The 18184-nt window shown below is 47.3% G+C and overlaps 1 protein-coding gene across 4 annotated transcripts in view; it reads left to right on the top strand.

Moving 5' to 3' along the window:
• RAB34 (RAB34, member RAS oncogene family) overlaps positions 1–18184 on the top strand; it is a 58947-nt gene that overhangs the window by 30258 nt on the left and 10505 nt on the right. For all 4 annotated transcript variants that reach the window (XM_063957383.1, XM_063957380.1, XM_063957382.1 and 1 more), the window contains exons 6-9: positions 2552–2616; positions 4339–4390; positions 4493–4574; positions 7449–7539. In XM_063957383.1, the coding sequence (XP_063813453.1) occupies positions 2552–2616; positions 4339–4390; positions 4493–4574; positions 7449–7539 (290 nt within the window). The remainder of the gene's footprint in view (positions 1–2551; positions 2617–4338; positions 4391–4492; positions 4575–7448; positions 7540–18184) is intronic.

The following is an 18184-nucleotide window of genomic DNA, read 5'->3' as shown; positions in this document are numbered from 1 at the left end:
CATCGGATCAGGTCTCACATGATCTCCTTGACTCCGGAGGTTCGTCTGTCGCTGACCTGGTGGCTACAGGACCAGCAGTTGAGCAGGGGCCGTCCCTTCTGGATCCCGAACTGGGTCTTACTCACTACGGACGCCAGTCTGAGGGGTTGGGTCGTGGTGTTGGAGCAACACTCTTTCAAGGGTCGGTGTACTATGGAGGAATCACTCCTCCCGATAAACATTCTGGAATTGCGGGCAGTGTTCAATACTTTGTCTCTCGCCCTGCCTCTGATACAGAACAGGCCTGTTCAAGTACGTTCAGACAACGCCACCAGGGTGGCATACATAAACCATCAAGGTCGGCACTCGAAGCCGCATGGCAATGATGGAAGTGTCAAAAATCCTTTGTTGGGTAGAACGCCATCTGCCAGCAATATCGGCAGTGTTCATTCTGGGAGTCCTCAACTGGGATGCGGATTTCCTCAGTCATCCGGAGAGTGGAGTCTTCATCAGGAAGTCTTTCAACTCTTGGTGGACAAGTGGGGTCTACCAGATGTAGACCTGATGGCGTCTCGACACAATCACAAAGTTTCGGTCTTCGGATCAAGAACCAGGGATCCTCAAGCAGCGTCATGGACGTACTGGCAATTCCATGGAACTTTCGGCTGCCATACATGTTCCCTCCAGTGTCACTCCTGCCCAGGGTACTGCAGAAATTCAACCAAGAAGGAGGAATACTACTTCTAGTCGCTCCAGCGTGGCCAAGATGGCATTGGCTCTCAGACCTGCAGGGTCTATCAATAGAGCGTCCTCTTCTACTTCTTCAACGCCCAGACCTCCTCGTTCAGGGCCCTCGTGTCTACCCAGACTTGGCCAGATTGGCTTTGATGGCGTGGCTCTTGAAGCTTCACTCCTAAGGGCCAAAGGATTCTCCGAGGCGGTTAACCAAACTATGCTGAAGGCCCGCAAACCAGCATCTGCGCGGATTTATTACAGGGTCTGGAATTCTTACTTCACCTGGTGTGCTGCTAATAATTATGATGCTTACAAATTCAGTACTTCCAGACTTCTGGCTTTTCTACAACAAGGCCTGGATATAGGCCTTCGTCTGGCCTCCCTCAAGTTTCATATCTCTGCCTTGTCGCTGTGGTTTCAGAGAAAAATTGCGTCTATTCCTGACTTTCATACTTTCACTCAGGGTGTTTTACGGATTCAGCCTCCCTATGTCCCTCCTGTGGCTCCATGGGATCTGTCTGTTGTCCTTAATGCCCTGCAAGAGTCTCCATTTGAACCTCTTGAGTCAGTAGACCTTAAATGGCTCACAGTCAAGGTCCTGTTCCTACTGGCTATTGCCTCTGCTAGAAGGGTGTCAGACCTAGGCACTCTGTCCTGTTGTCCACCCTTTCTGATATTTCTCTGTGACCGGGCATTTCTTAGAATTGGTTATTTGCCTAAGTTGGTGTCATCTTTTCACCTTAACCAAGAGATTGTGGTTCCGGCCTTCAAAGAGCGTTCTTTGGATGTGCTAAGGGCTCTCTGTATTTATGTGGAGAGGACTGCCTCTATCAGGAGGTCAGGTACCCTTTTTGTGCTTTTTGGGTTTCACAAACGTGGCTGGCCTGTGAATAAGCAAACCTTGGCAGATGGATTAGAATGGTGATTGCACAAGCCTATGCGCAGGCTGGACTCCCAGCTCCTGCTGCTATCAAAGCCCATTCTACTCGGACTCGGTCTGTTGGACCTTCTTGGGTGGCCCGCCAAGGCGCGTCCGCTGAACAGTTGTGCAAGGCGGCCTCGTGGTCCTCAGTGAACACGTTCATTAGGTTCTATGCCTTCGATACTTCCGCCTCCCAGGATGCTTCCTTTGGACGCCAGGTTCTCATTCCTCCCATGAGGAACTGCTTTAGGACATCCCCAATGTTTCCCTGTGGAATCCAATGTACCCCGCTGCAGAAAAAGAGATTTATGGTAGACTTACCATGGTTAAATCTCTTTCTGCAAGATACATTGGTTCCACAGGGCGCCCACCCTGACGCACCTAGCTTCTATGGATTTGTATGACATTAACCGCTAGTCCCTTTTCCTGTCGTGAGAACGTGGTTCTATGTGACTAACATCTCCCTTCTCTTTTACCTGCTCCTGCATTGGACTGGTTAATGAAACTGTGCTCACAGTGCCTGGAGGCGGGGTTATAGAGGAGGCCCCAATGCATCATGGGACAGTCTAAAGCTTTAGCCTGTTGGTGCCTGGATCAAGATCCATCTCTACACCCCGATGTTTCCCTATGGAACCAATGTACCGTGCAGAAAGAGATTTAACCATGGTAAGTCTATCATAAATCTCCTTTTCTGTTTTGTATCTGTATCTACTGTAGCATATCATATACGTTTCTAGAAATACATCACCAGTAGAGTCTGTCACCATATATTCCTGTTAATGTCAGAGACAGCTGGTGTAACACACATACTGTAAGTGTGATAGGAAGTAGCTGTTATTCTCACGCATTACAAATTGGAGAAATTAGTTTTTTTTCCCCAATAATAATAACAACAACGTGTCGTTATTGTTTTAGATGGGACACAGCTGGACAAGAGAGGTTCAAATGCATCGCTTCCACGTACTACAGAGGTGCTCAAGGTATGAGTCCTTGCTGGTTATTAGTTGGAGATGTCTGGTTACAATAACATATTGCACTTTTGTTGCTTTTCTTGTTCTTTTCATTTTACATTTGTGAGGGTGTGAAAATACAAGTATATGGGCCCCAATTCAGAATTGCACGCAAGCCCGATGGTTTACATCTCAGATTGTGTGAAACTTGCTCACAGTGCTTCGACGTTCGGCAACAAGAGCAGCCAGCCTTACAGAATATGGGGGGGTCGGACCCATTTCCTAGGTGTGCTGAAGCCAGTGGCTGTGTCCTAGGACACAGCTTCACCAGTTACAGCAGCCAGAATTCCCCTGTCACCCTGAGTAACCTGAGGATTACTAAAGTGACTGGTGGTCACGCAGATGATCTGATACTGTAGCAGTGGATCAGAGAAGCCGGCAGGAGGCATCTATTTACACAAGATGCCTCCCGTTGCATTAGCATATTATTGCACAGCCGCTGCCTACATCTCTGTCTCAGGCCTATGACAGGTATACTGACAAACAAACGATATATTACTAAGAAAGTGATCCTTAAGATAACCAATAAAACGGGGTATAGGCTTTACAGTTTGACATTTTAATCTATGGCTCATGTCTAGCACTTTAAACAAAATCTTTTGTCTTGTCCATTATTTGAATGAATTGTATGTAAATTTACTAAACTTGAAATAAAATGAAGATATGGAGTCTGCCAATGTTTACAGTTTCCTCAGCAAGGGAATGTAAAGGGGGGGTACACACGGAGAGATCCGTGCTTAATTTCTAAGCAATCTGACTACATTGCTTAGAAGTTAAGCATGGATCTCTCCGTGTGTATGCCCCTTAGCGATAGTGATGCGCGGCCCCGCGTGTCACTATCGCTGGTACTAGATTGGCCTGCATGCAGGCACAATCTAGTACATCGTTCATTTCACTGCAGGGTGAAATGAGTGCCCTCCTTCCTCGCTCAGCACACATGGCGCTGTGTGCCGAGGGTTCTGTGCTAGATCGCTCAGCACACATCTCTGGGAGAAATCTCCCCGTGTGTACGACCCCTAACAGTCTCATGGAATCTAATTCACTAATGAAATGATGGTTACTCTTTTCAGAAAAAAACCCCAAAACAATTAAGAGCACTGTAATGTTTGTTACTGTACATTCTATTACTCATTCCGGAGATTTTTATGTTGGTACCTTTTAGAAAAGTTGCGTCTGCACTGAATACATTTTTCTAAGACTTTTTCAGTGAGTCCGCACAGTATTACAAATGCACATTATGAACATGTCTATAAAATATTTCAGATGAGGAGACACTTACTACAGACTGTTCATTATGAATTACATGAGTGTGCACAATTTCAGTGAAAAGTTACATAGAAAAACGCATCTTGGTGCAAGCTGCTTCTAGTATAATGCAATCTGAGCTTGTCCAGTAGATGGCAGTATCCACATTTCCTTTTTACAATTCATCTGCACCTGCCAGCTGCGTACACTAGAGGAAGCTATTTTGTGTGCTCAACTATTATTCATGAGAATGCAGCCTATTTATTCAATAGGACTTAGTGGCAATTACTAGGACATTTATTCACTTGGACCATAGTTTAGTGACAATTACTAGGACATTTATTCACTTGGACCATAGTGACCTCACTAAGGCATTTGGCTGCAATGATTTGTTGTTTAAATTGTGCATTGAACTCTTTCTTAAACCTAGATATGTGTTTTTTTCAGCAATAGTTATTGCCTTTGATCTGACAGATATCTCATCTTTAGAACACACAAAGTAAGTGAAATTCTCATTGGCCTGTGAGAAAAGCTGCTGTTTATCTGCATGCAATATGTTGGATGTGGCTTTGCCACTGACATTTCTTTACTTGACTGATAGGCAGTGGCTTCAGGATGCACTAAAGGAAAATGACCCCTCATCTGTGCTGCTTTTTCTGGTTGGATTAAAGAAAGATCTCACTGTAAGTAATATTGCATCACTTATCTTGTCTTTAATGTTCTCCAAGATTCCGTTCGTGTTGCAGATAAAGGGCAGTGGTGCAAGTACCCTTAAGAATTTGGCAGTGGGTACTCAGTACCACCTGCCACACACTTTGAACTCATGACCGCCATTGCCACAATTATAATGCGCCACAAAGCAACAAGACCATTGTGCTTGACAGCATGACAACGCCTCCCATTTTGTCAGGGTTACTGGGGCACGACGGTGACGTCATGGTGTCACATCACACTTCCTCTCCTGGAGGCTGTGGCTGGCGTGAAGAGAGGAGCCTAATTGCTCTTTCCCGCAGCATCCCTTGCTGGGAGCAACAGTGCAGCTGTTTCCATTCACTCGGCTCGTATGATGCATCAGCACTGAGCGGCTTTTGTTCTTCACAGGCTGGGCTGCTGGGCATGTCTCTGGCATCACTGTGTGGGGTAATTCATTTATAATATAATGTGGGCACTACTATATATTTCTATTATTATAGGGGTATTACTATATATTTCTATTATTATAGGGCTAATACTATATATTTCTATTCTAATGTGGACATAACTATATATTTCTGGTATACCAGGGGCACTACTACAGTATATTTCCTGTTATAATGGAGGCGTTACTATATAATGTTATTAAATTGGGGGCATTACTACTATATGTGCAAAACCATGTGCACTGCAGGTGGGGCAGATGTAACATGTGCAGAGAGAGTTAGATTTGGGTGGGTTATTTTGTTTCTGTGCAGGGTGAATACTGGCTGCTTTATTTTTACACTGCAATTTAGATTTCAGTTTGAAGTCACCCTACCCAAATCTAACTCTCTCTGCACATGTTATATCTGCCACACCTGCAGTGTACATGGTTTTGCCCAACTGCTAACAAATTTGCTGCTGCGATCAACTCTGTATTAGAATCATTCCATAAGCAGATTTGGGGATCTTCAGCTTCCTCAAATCTTTTTGCACATGATACAAAGTTTTGCTTTTCTATAGCTACAACTATAACGAATAATTCCCCTTCTACCTGTTTCTAAGGGATGTAGTTATGTGACCGCCGGTCACATGACCGACTCCTGCATCTCGCCCGCTCGAAATCCCAACAGTCAGCATGCCGACTAGCAGAGACTATTCCCTGACACCCATAGATTGGGAATAGAACCGAGCCCGCGAGTGACTTTGTTGCGCTTACCCCCCGCCGGCATTCTGCTGCCGAGATCTTGCGATCGGTATACTGACCGCCGGGATCACCAGCGCCGGTAAGGCATACCCAACCCGGATCTAATATGTAAGCCAAGGTTCATTTTTATTTTTGATCTCATCTTTGAAAAAGAATTCATTGGAACCCTGAAATATGGAGTCCGTGGAATTCTAATAGTTGAGTCCTCTCATCATTTTTGGAACTCTTGGGTAAATAGTCATCCTTTATATCCTATATGCTCCCCTGTTACACACTTGAGCTTAACCTCACATTATTATGACACATTTTATGACCATGTCCCTGTAAAAATGTAAGCGAATGTGTCTTGTAGTTCTTTTTATTTTTATTTAAGCACATTGGTTTTTAGCGATTCTATTTAGTAGTGTTTGCGACATGTAAATTAAATATCGTCAAGTAGAGCCCACTTAGAAATGTATTAACATTTTGTGTGGAGCCAAACAATATACCAGAAATAACAGCAGCGCTTAACAAAATCTGTTGAAGTAGCATCACTTTGTGCAGTCTTTAAAAGTGCCCACACATAAGCCAAGCTTGCTGCTAGACCCAACGGTGAAGTGATCATTGGGGGTCATTCCGAGTTGTTCGCTCGCAAGGCGATTTTAGCAGAGTTACACACGCTAAGCCGCCGCCTACTGGGAGTGAATCTTAGCTTCTTAAAATTGCGAACGATGTATTCGCAATATTGCGATTACAAACTACTTAGCAGTTTCAGAGTAGCTTCAGACTTACTCGGCATCTGCGATCAGTTCAGTGCTTGTCGTTCCTGGTTGGACGTCACAAACACACCCAGCGTTCGCCCAGACACTCCCCCGTTTCTCCAGCCACTCCCGCGTTTTTTCCGGAAACGGTAGCGTTTTTATCCACACGCCCATAAAACGCCGTGTTTCCGCCCAGTAACACCCATTTCCTGTCAATCACATTACGATCGCCGGAGCGAAGAAAAAGCCGTGAGTAAAAAAACTATCTTCATAGCAAAATTACTTGGCGCAGTCGCAGTGCGAACATTGCGCATGCGTACGAAGCAGAAAAACGCTGCGATGCGAAGAAAATTACCGAGCGAACGACTCGGAATGACCCCCATTGTTCTGTTGGCCACACGTGTGTGGAAAATTAGGATAAGATTGGTTCTTGAGTTTCACTGCAGCCTGTAAGCAGGGGTTGGAACTACACATTTAAACCAATAGCTACGCTGTTCTGGCCATGGCCAATAATAATCTTGTTTACTTTCATACCGTGGGGAAGATTTCTCAAAGCTCGGAGAGAGAAAGTGGAGAGAAACCAACCAATCAGCTTCTAACTAATGTATCAAACAGTCTTTAACTTGACAGTTGGGAGTTGATTATTTGGTACGATATCTCTCTCCATGTTTTGATACATCTGTATCTGATAAGTAGTAAATTGCCCAGTATCATCTGTATAATTGCAGCATGTATGGCCAGTTTAAGAAATTATATTTGGCTTTAGTGATGTTTGACATAAGAAAACAATAAGACAGAATGGGGCATTTGTCTTCATATCTGAACATTTAAGCTTTTCGTTGAATTGGGTTGTGCTGCTACTTACAATTGAAACGGAATGTTTATTGTATTAATTAATGCATTGTTCATGTTGTTGTGTTGTTTCTCCTATGCAGTCACCTTCTCAGTATGCACTAATGGAACAGGATGCAATTAAGGTGGCTAAGGAGATGCAGGCAGAATACTGGTCTGTGTCCTCATTAGCAGGTATGGCCAGTGTCTCTTCATAAGTTTATAAGTGACATTATTAATAATAATAATAATAATATTACTACTACTACTAAATAATAATAATAATAATATACAAACATATAATTGATAATGTTTTCAAGATCTCCCTATATGCTACATGGGTGACTCAATTATTTATACAGGTAAATATTTGAGTCTCACACCTATTGTTGTATTTGGTATTCTGAGTCTACAGCATACCTCCTAACATGAACCTCTCCAGGAGGGACACAATGCTCTGCTCCTGGACTTCCCTCTTAAGTTATCATTGCCATTACCTGTGGTAATACACCTTTCTTATCCACTAACCTGTTTAACACAGTAAACTGCAATCATACATTAAGAGAAAAGTCCAGGAGCAGAGCATTTTGTCCCTCCTGGAGAGCGTCATGTTGGGAGGTATGGCCTACAGCAGGGGTTCTCAAACTCGGTCCTCGGGAGCCCACACAGTGCATGTTTTGCAGGTAACCCAGAAGGTGCGCAGGTGTATTCATTACTCACTGACACATTTTAAAAGGTCCACAGGTGGAGCTAATTATTTCACTTGTGATTCTGTGAGGAGACCTGCAAAACATGCACCGCGTGGGGTCCTGAGGACCGAGTTTGAGAACCTGTGGTCTACAGGGAGACCTCATCTGTTGGTATTTACCATCATGACCTCTCCCTAACTGCAGCTGACTGGATACTGGCTATGTAACAGCAGTACTTATCCTAATTCCCACAGCGTATTCTCAGTGAAGTGGTTTTTGCGCTGAACTATTTGAGATTATACTTATTATTTGTATTTGCTATAACAGTAGGATATCCAAGATTAAATGGCAGAAAAACATTCCGTAAACATAGGCTAACACAGATGATGGGAGATCCCGAGAGGATAAATAGATTTGGGCATCATCTGCATAGAGATAATACTGAAATCCAAAGTAGCTTATTAGTTTCCATATTAGGAGTTTAGAAGGGCCTAAGGCCTTGCCTTGTGGTACTGCAGCTGATAGAGGTGGATCAGACATTGAATGACCAGTTTGAACTGTAGGATGAGAACAGGATAGAATAATGTCCTAGGCAATGTAGTATACAGTATGTATGAGGAGCAAGCAGTAAATAGTGTCAAATGCAACAGAAAGGACCGTGCCAAAGGGAAATGTAGCTTTTAAATTTATTAGTGATCAAATCATTGTATTAAAAAAAAAAAAAAAGGCATACTTCATTTTCTCCTTCATCCACTAGGGGCCACTGGAGTGCAGATACAATGGGGATATAGTAGGCAGTAACTGGGAGCTGGCACTTTAAATTTATAACCATGTGACTAGCTCCTCCCCTACTATGTCCCCACTCCAAGCCAGTCTTAGTTTAGTGCCCAAGGGAGCTGGTTCACTTGGGTCTTCTCAGAAGATTTTTTATTTATTTATTTTTAATTATTTTTTATTTTTCTTTCTTACACGCACAGACTGGCAGCTCTGCCACTGCGAGTCTGCACCGTGGGAGCTGCCAGCAGGGTCCCATCGCAGTTGCGTGCGGCTCGGGATGGGCCCTGGCTGAAGGAGACACTGAGCTCTCCGGAGACTGGCCGGACACCGCTGCGTGCGGCGCGTGTCAGGGCCGCTCTGTCGGCAGAAGATTCTGGCAGCAAGGCAGCGGTGAGTATGAGTGGCCGGACACCGCTGCGTGCGGCGCGTGTCGGGGCCACTCCATCATCCTGCAGAGCCATGGACTTCCAAGCAACAGCGGTGAGTACAAACGCTCCTTCCCCGCTCCCAGCTCGGTACTCTGTCCACCGGCCTCCGCTCATATTGCAGGCAAGGGAACACCCTTTAAAAATACTTTTTTAAATTTGGCGCCATTATAGAGGGGGCGGAGTTTAATCCCGCTCTGCACAGCGGGTACAGCACCCCCCAGCTCGACCCGTTAGATGCGCTGCAGGTTGTAAGTTTTTAAACACCGCTCTGCAAATTTAAATTATTCGCCATAACGGGGGGGGGGCGGAGCCTAGTCCCGCTCTGTACAGCGGGTTCGGCACCTTCCCCCGCTCCCCGGCCGCTGCTCTCTTCACCGGCGGGGTATGCAGGGCGCCCTTCGCTCTGATTGCTCTGGTGGTTTTAAAGATTTAAAATGGGGGCCATAGTGGGAGGGTGGAGCCTAGTCCCGCTCTGTACAGCGGGTTCAGCACCTTCACCCGCTCCCCGGCCGCGGCTTGCTTCGCCGGCGGGGTATGCGGGGCGCCCCTCGCTCTGATGGCGCTGGGGGTTTTTAAGAGCTAAACAGTGCGCCATAAGGGGGGGGCGGAGCTTAAGCCCGACAGAGGACCTCAGCTCCCGGCGGCTCTGCACACTCTGGCCATTTCCTCTTTGCAGAGGAAACCTTTACCTTCGCTGCTTGCTGTGTAGTTTTTTTCCAGTAATTACAAGGTAATATTAACTTCACAGTGTTCCCTTGAGAATTTGTTACTGCGCTAGCGCAGTTGATTTTAATCATAGGTGCCATAGTGGGGGGCGGGGCTTAAACCCGACTTCGGCCTTTAGTCACTGCCCCATTGTCCAAAGGGGCCAGTACTGTTAATTAAACACGGAGCACAGTTAGGCTCACTGAGTAGTTAATGTTATAATAACGTATATAGTGGTTACAGCCGACAGCGGCTCACAACTCCCACCGCAATTTATTATAATAACAGGGACATCCAGGTACAGACCGGGGTTCACATCCCACATAACTTCACCTCGCCACATCAAATTTTCCCCGGCTTTTCTCACAGGCTGGCCACCATTTTGGGCAACCAGCGGATCTTCCGAGAAACATGTATTGCACCTGTTCTTCCTAATTTAGCAGTACACTAGATACAGGGCGGGTGTTACCTTCCCTGTATTATTCCTTGGTTTCACCTGGTACTAATGCTGTTTGTAATTTGGGGACGGTGTGTGGCATCAGACAAATAGCTGCTGTGGCTCAGTACGCTAATAGCGGGGACATCTGACGACAGAGGAGGGAAACGTGTCTGTCACTGCACGTTATAGTGCATGGATTACATAGGGCTACACTTCTTTAACCCTCCTTTTCTCTTTTCATTTAACTAAACGTAACATCCAGGACAGTCAGAGAAATCCCTGTTATGTGAGGTTTGTGCGGTGGAAGCATCTGCTTAGCCCTCCATGCAGCTGCTGTTTGAACAGCTCGGCTTATGCAGGTAAGGTCATTGGTGGTCATTCCGAGTTGATCGCTCGTTATTTTATTTTCGCAACGGAGCGATTAGTCGCTAATGCGCATGCGCAATGTCCGCAGTGCGACTGCGCCAAGTAAATTTGCTATGCAGTTAGGTATTTTACTCACGGCATAACAAGGTTTTTTCTTCGTGATCGTAATGTGATTGACAGGAAGTGGGTGTTTCTGGGCGGAAACTGGCCGTTTTATGGGTGTGTGTGAAAAAACGCTGCCGTTTCTGGGAAAAACGCGGGAGTGTCTGAAGAAATGGGGGAGTGTCTGGGTGAACGCTGGGATTGTTTGTGACGTCAAACCAGGAACGAAACTGACTAAACTGATCGCAGTTGCCGAGTATGTCTGGAGCTACTCAGAAACTGCTAAGAAGTGTCTATTCGCAATTGTGCTAATCTTTCGTTCGCAATTTTACTATGCTAAGATTCACTCCCAGTAGGCGGCGGCTTAGCGTGTGCAAAGCTGCTAAAAGCAGCTTGCGAGCGAACAACTCGGAATGACCACCATTGTTAACCAGAGACCACGCCCGTCATTTCTCTTCTCCAGGTTTCTATAAGGAGGTTACTAACCTCCAGGTTACACGACTCTGCGGATGAGAGGCCTCTCTTGAAGGAGGCGACAGATGTCCAGAATACTGATGACATCGATTTTCGGTGGAGTCTGAACCAGTGTCTCAGGGTATCGAGGCGTTTTTTACAGCAGTTCGTCTGGTGCTGCAGGTAAAGGAGTCGGAACTGGACACTTCAGGTTCCTCTGGGTTCGGCGCCAATGAAGAAATGACAGCGACTTTTCCTGTTTCGGATGAGCTGGATGTGCTCCGGTCGGCAGCTTGGAGACATCCGGATGCACACTTTCAGGTATCAAACAATGGGGGTAATTCCAAGTTGATCGCAGCAAGATTTCTCTGACGTCCTAAGTGGATGCTGGGGACTCCGTCAGGACCATGGGGAATAGCGGCTCCGCAGGAGACAGGGCACAAAAGTAAAAGCTTTAGGATCAGGTGGTGTGCACTGGCTCCTCCCCCTATGACCCTCCTCCAAGCCTCAGTTAGATCTTTGTGCCCGGCCGAGAAGGGTGCAATCTAGGTGGCTCTCCTAAAGAGCTGCTTAGAGTAAAAGTTTTGTTAGGTTTTTTTATTTTCAGTGAGTCCTGCTGGCAACAGGCTCACTGCATCGAGGGACTTAGGGGAGAAGAAGTGAACTCACCTGCGTGCAGGATGGATTGGCTTCTTAGGCTACTGGACACTAGCTCCAGAGGGACGATCACAGGTACAGCCTGGATGGGTCACCGGAGCCGCGCCGCCGCCCCCCTTGCAGATGCTGAAGAGAGAAGAGGTCCAGAAATCGGCGGCTGAAGACTTCCCAGTCTTCTTAAGGTAGCGCACAGCACTGCAGCTGTGCGCCATTGCTCTCAGCACACTTCACACCAACGGTCACTGAGGGTGCAGGGCGCTGGGGGGGGCGCCCTGAGCAGCAATGAAAGTACCTATGCTGGCTAAAAATACATCACATATAGCCCCTGTATTTAACCCCTGCCAGGTTGTCAGAAAAACGGGAGAAGAAGCCCGCCGAAAAGGGGGCGGGGCCTATTCTCCTCAGCACACAGCGCCATTTTCCCTCACAGAACTGCTGGTGGGAAGGCTCCCAGGCTCTCCCCTGCACTGCACTACAGAAACAGGGTTAAAACAGAGAGGGGGGGCATTTTTGTGGCGATATTATTACATATTAAGATGCTATAAGGGAAAACACTTATATAAGGTTGTCCCTGTAAAATTATAGCGTTTTGGTGTGTGCTGGCAAACTCTCCCTCTGTCTCCCCAAAGGGCTAGTGGGGTCCTGTCCTCTATCAGAGCATTCCCTGTGTGTGTGCTGTGTGTTGGTACGTGTGTGTCGACATATATGAGGACGATGTTGGTGAGGAGGCGGAGCAATTGCCTGTAATGGTGATGTCACTCTCTAGGGAGTCGACACCGGAATGGATGGCTTATTTAGGGAATTACGTGATAATGTCAACAAGCTGCAAGGTCGGTTGACGACATGAGACGGCCGGCAAACCAATTAGTACCTGTCCAGGCGTCTCAAACACCGTCAGGGGCTTTAAAACGCCCATTACCTCAGTCGGTCGACACAGACACAGACACGGACACTGACTCCAGTGTCGACGGTGAAGAAAAAACGTATTTTCCATTAGGGCCACACGTTACATGTTAAGGGCAATGAAGGAGGTGTTACATATTTCTGATACTACAAGTACCACAAAAAAGGGTATTATGTGGGGTGTGAAAAAACTACCTGTAGTTTTTCCTGAATCAGATAAATTAAATGAAGTGTGTGATGATCAAAGGCGCTCACACGCTTATCAAAACAAGTGGCGTTACCGTCTCCAGATACGGCCGCCCTCAAGGAGCCAGCTAATAGGAGGCTGGAAAATATCCTAAAAAGTATATACACACATACTGGTGTTATACTGCGACCAGCGATCGCCTCAGCCTGGATGTGCAGCGCTGGGGTGGCTTGGTCGGATTCCCTGACTGAAAATATTGATACCCTTGACAGGGACAGTATTTTATTGACTATAGAGCATTTAAAGGATGCATTTCTATATATGCGAGATGCACAGAGGGATATTTGCACTCTGGCATCAAGAGTAAGTGCGATGTCCATGTCTGCCAGAAGATGTTTATGGACACGACAGTGGTCAGGTGATGCAGATTCCAAACGGCAGTATTGCCGTATAAAGGGGAGGAGTTATTTGGGGTCGGTCCATCGGACCTGGTGGCAACGCCAACAGCTGGAAAATCCACCTTTTTACCCCAAGTCACATCTCAGCAGAAAAAGACACCGTCTTTTCAGCCTCAGTCCTTTCGTCCCCATAAGGGCAAGCGGGCAAAAGGCCAGTCATATCTGCCCAGGGGTAGAGGAACGGAAGAAGACTGCAGCAGGCAGCCCCTTCCCAGGAACAGAAGCCCTCCACCGCTTCTGCCAAGTCCTCAGCATGACGCTGGGGCCGTACAAGCGGACTCAGGTGCGGTGGGGGGGGTCGTCTCAAGAGTTTCAGCGCGCAGTGGGCTCACTCGCAAGTGGACCCCTGGATCCTACAAGTAGTATCCCAGGGGTACAGATTGGAAATTCGAGACGTCTCCCCCTCGCAGGTTCCTGAAATCTGCTTTACCAACGTCTCCCTCCGACAGGGAGGCAGTATTGGAAACAATTCACAAGCTGTATTCCCAGCAGGTGATAATCAAAGTACCCCTCCTACAACAAGGAAAGGGGTATTATTCCACACTATTTGTGGTACTGAAGCCAGACGGCTCGGTGAGATTTATTCTAAATCTGAAATCTTTGAACACTTACATACAAAGGTTCAAATCAAGATGGAGTCACTCAGAGCAGTGATAGCGAACCAGGAAGAAGGGGACTATATGGTGTCCCTGGACATCAAGGATGCTTACCTCCATGTCCCAAATTGCCCTTCTCACCAAGGGTACCTCAGGTTCGTGGTACAGAACTGTCACTATCAGTTTCAGACGCTGCCGTTTGGATTGTCCACGGCACCCCGGGTCTTTACCAAGGTAATGGCCGAAATGATGATTCTTCTTCAAAGAAAAGGCGTATTAATTATCCCTTACTTGGACGATCTCCTGATAAGGGCAAGGTCCAGAGAACAGTTGGAGGTCGGAGTAGCACTATCTCAAGTAGTTATACGACAGCACGGGTGGATTCTAAATATTCCAAAATCGCAGCTGATTCCGACGACACGTCTGCTGTTACTAGGGATGATTCTGGACACAGTCCAGAAAAAGGTGTTTCTCCCGGAGGAGAAAGCCTGGGAGTTATCCGAGCTAGTTAGGAACCTCCTAGAACCAGGCCAAGTGTCAGTGCATCAATGCACAAGAGTCCTGGGAAAAATGGTGGCTTCTTACGAAGCGATTCCATTCGGCAGATTTCACGAAAGAATTTTTCAGTGGGATCTGCTGGACGAATGGTCCGGATCGCATCTTCAGATGCATCAGCGGATAATCCTGTCTCCAAGGACAAGGGTGTCTCTTCTGTGGTGGCTGCAGAGTGCTCATCTACTAGAGGGCAGCAGATTCGGCATTCAGGACTGGGTCCTGGTGACCACGGATGCCAGCCTGAGAGGCTGGGGAGCAGTCACACAGGGAAGAAATTTCCAAGGAGTGTGGTCAAGTCTGGAGACTTCTCTCCACATAAATATACTGGAGCTAAGGGCAATTTACAATGCTCTGAGCCTAGGAAGACCTCTGCTTCAAAGTCAACCGGTGCTGATCCAGTCGGACAACATCACGGCAGTCGCCCACGTAAACAGACAGGGCGACACAAGAAGCAGGAGGGCAATGGCAGAAGCTGCAAGGATTCTTCGCTGGGCGGAAAATCATGTGATAGCACTGTCAGCAGTGTTCATTCCGGGAGTGGACAACTGGGAAGCAGACTTCCTCAGCAGGCACGACCTCCACCCGGGAGAGTGGGGACTTCACACGGAAGTCTTCCACATGATTGTGAACCATTGGGAAAAACCAAAGGTGGACATGATGGCGTCCCGCCTGAACAAAAAACTGGACAGGTATTGCGCCAGGTCAAGAGACCCTCAGGCAATAGCTGTGGACGTTCTGGTAACACCGTGGGTGTACCAGTCGGTGTATGTGTTCCCTCCTCTGCTTCTCATACCTAAGGTACTGAGAATTATAAGACGTAGAGGCGTAAGAACTATACTCGTGGCTCCGGATTGGCCAAGAGGGACTTGGTACCCGGAACTTCAAGAGATGCTCACAGAGGACTCATGGCCTCTGCCGCTAAGAAGGGACTTGCTTCAGCAAGTACCATGTCTGTTCCAAGACTTACCGCGGCTGCGTTTGACGGCATGGCGGTTGAACGCCGGATCCTGAGGGAAAAAGGCATTCCGGAAGAGGTCACTCCTACCCTGGTCAAAGCCAGGAAGGAGGTGACCGCACAACATTATCACCACATGTGGCGAAAATATGTTGCGTGGTGTGAGGTCAGGAAGGCCCCACGAAGAAATTTCGGCTCGGTCGATTCCTGCATTTCCTGCAAACAGGAGTGTCTATGGGCCTCAAATTGGGATCCATTAAGGTTCAAATTTCGGCCCTGTCGATTTTCTTCCAGAAAGAATTGGCTTCAGTTCCTGAAGTCCAGAAGTTTGTCAAGGGAGTACTGCATATACAACCCCCTTTTGTGCCTCCAGTGGCACTGTGGGATCTCAACGTAGTTCTGGGATTCCTCAAATCACATTGGTTTAAACCGCTCAAATCTGTGGATTTGAAATATCTCACATGGAAAGTGACCATGATGTTGGCCCTGGCCTCGGCCAGGCGAGTGTCAGAATTGGCGGCTTTGTCTCACAAAAGCCCATATCTGATTGTCCATTCGGACAGGGCAGAGCTGCGGACTCGTCCCCAGTTTCTCCCTAAGGTGGTGTCAGCGTTTCACCTGAACCAGCTTATTGTGGTACCTGCGGCTACTAGGGACTTGGAGGACTCCAAGTTGCTAGATGTTGTCAGGGCCCTGAAAATATAGGTTTCCAGGACGGCTGGAGTCAGGAAAACTGACTCGCTGTTTATCCTGTTTGCACCCAACAAGCTGGGTGCTCCTGCTTCTAAGCAGACGATTGCTCGTTGGATTTGTAGTACAATTCAGCTTGCACATTCTGTGGCAGGCCTGCCACAGCCAAAATCTGTAAATGCCCATTCCACAAGGAAGGTGGGCTCATCTTGGGCGGCTGCCCGAGGGGTCTCGGCTTTACAACTTTGCCGAGCAGCTACTTGGTCAGGGGCAAACACGTTTGCTAAATTCTACAAATTTGATACCCTGGCTGAGGAGGACCTGGAGTTCTCTCATTCGGTGCTGCAGAGTCATCCGCACTCTCCCACCCGTTTGGGAGCTTTGGTATAATCCCCATGGTCCTGACGGAGTCCCCAGCATCCACTTAGGACGTCAGAGAAAATAAGAATTTACTTACCGATAATTCTATTTCTCGTAGTCCGTAGTGGATGCTGGGCGCCCATCCCAAGTGCGGATTGTCTGCAATACTTGTACATAGTTATTGTTACAAAAATCGGGTTATTATTGTTGTGAGCCATCTTTTCAGAGGCTCCGCTGTTATCATGCTGTTAACTGGGTTCAGATCACAGGTTGTACAGTGTGATTGGTGTGGCTGGTATGAGTCTTACCCGGGATTCAAAATCCTTCCTTATTGTGTACGCTCGTCCGGGCACAGTATCCTAACTGAGGCTTGGAGGAGGGTCATAGGTGGAGGAGCCAGTGCACACCACCTGATCCTAAAGCTTTTACTTTTGTGCCCTGTCTCCTGCGGAGCCGCTATTCCCCATGGTCCTGACGGAGTCCCCAGCATCCACTACGGACTACGAGAAATAGAATTATCGGTAAGTAAATTCTTATTTTTTGATAGCAACTGGGCAAAACGATGTGCACTGCAGGGGAGGCAGATATTACATGTGCAGAGAGAGATAGATTTGGGTGGGGTGTGTTCAATTTGCAATCTAATTTGCAGTGTAAAAATAAAGCAACCAGTATTTAACAGAAACAATATAACCCACCCAAATCTAACTCTTTCTGCACATGTTATATCTGCCTCCCCTGCAGTGCACATGGTTTTGCCCAGTTGCTATCAAAAATCCTGCTACGATCAACTTGGAATTACCCCCAATGTTTGTTTCCTATCCTTTCCCCGCAGACAGCAGGAAACTATATGAGACCTCTCCAAAGGTATACCCCTAGATGTATCGCCGGTCCAAGAAGCTGACGGTTCCTGGTGCAACCTTGCTGCAGGAGCCGTCCTGAGAGAAATATGCTGCAGCAGGGGTTCTACCTTGTCCGGAACAGGTAGGTTGTGGAACATTTGTCCTCTGGGTTACAGGATGGTTTACATCAGGATCAACTGATTCCGTGGGCAGATCAGAGTAACGATTCTACTTTATGTTCTTTTGAGGTCTCCAAGGACGTCTTTAGACTCGGAGCCTGAATTTCCGCTTGGGCTGTCTTAACCCGACGACCTTTATGGCTGCGACAGTGACAGGCGGATATTGAATCCTATTGGACAGCAGAGGCGTGGTTCATTACGGGTCTGGTCGGGAAGGATCTTCCTGCCTGGATTTCTCAGGCCATTGGGGGGTAAGTCCACTTTTCTTTCCCCTACTTCTGCTCCACCTCCAAAACGGACCTATACCGGTCTTTCCTTTGGATCTTTCCGTGCCCTTTCCAGGTTTCGAGTCCATGACAGGGGCGGTATCTCTGTCACCAAGGGATCTCAGAGTAAGAGGCAGAGGTTCAGCATCCGACCAGTCTGGTTGTAGGTCCTCCAGCACACCCACCGCAGGTCGGACCTCCCTCCCACCTGGGAGAACCCAGGGTGGACGCATGTC

This window comes from Pseudophryne corroboree, chromosome 2, assembly GCF_028390025.1.
Source record: "Pseudophryne corroboree isolate aPseCor3 chromosome 2, aPseCor3.hap2, whole genome shotgun sequence".
Classification (NCBI taxonomy): domain Eukaryota; kingdom Metazoa; phylum Chordata; class Amphibia; order Anura; family Myobatrachidae; genus Pseudophryne; species Pseudophryne corroboree.
The sequence above is the reverse complement of the archived record's forward strand: the minus strand, read 5'-3'. Positions and strand labels throughout refer to the sequence as shown.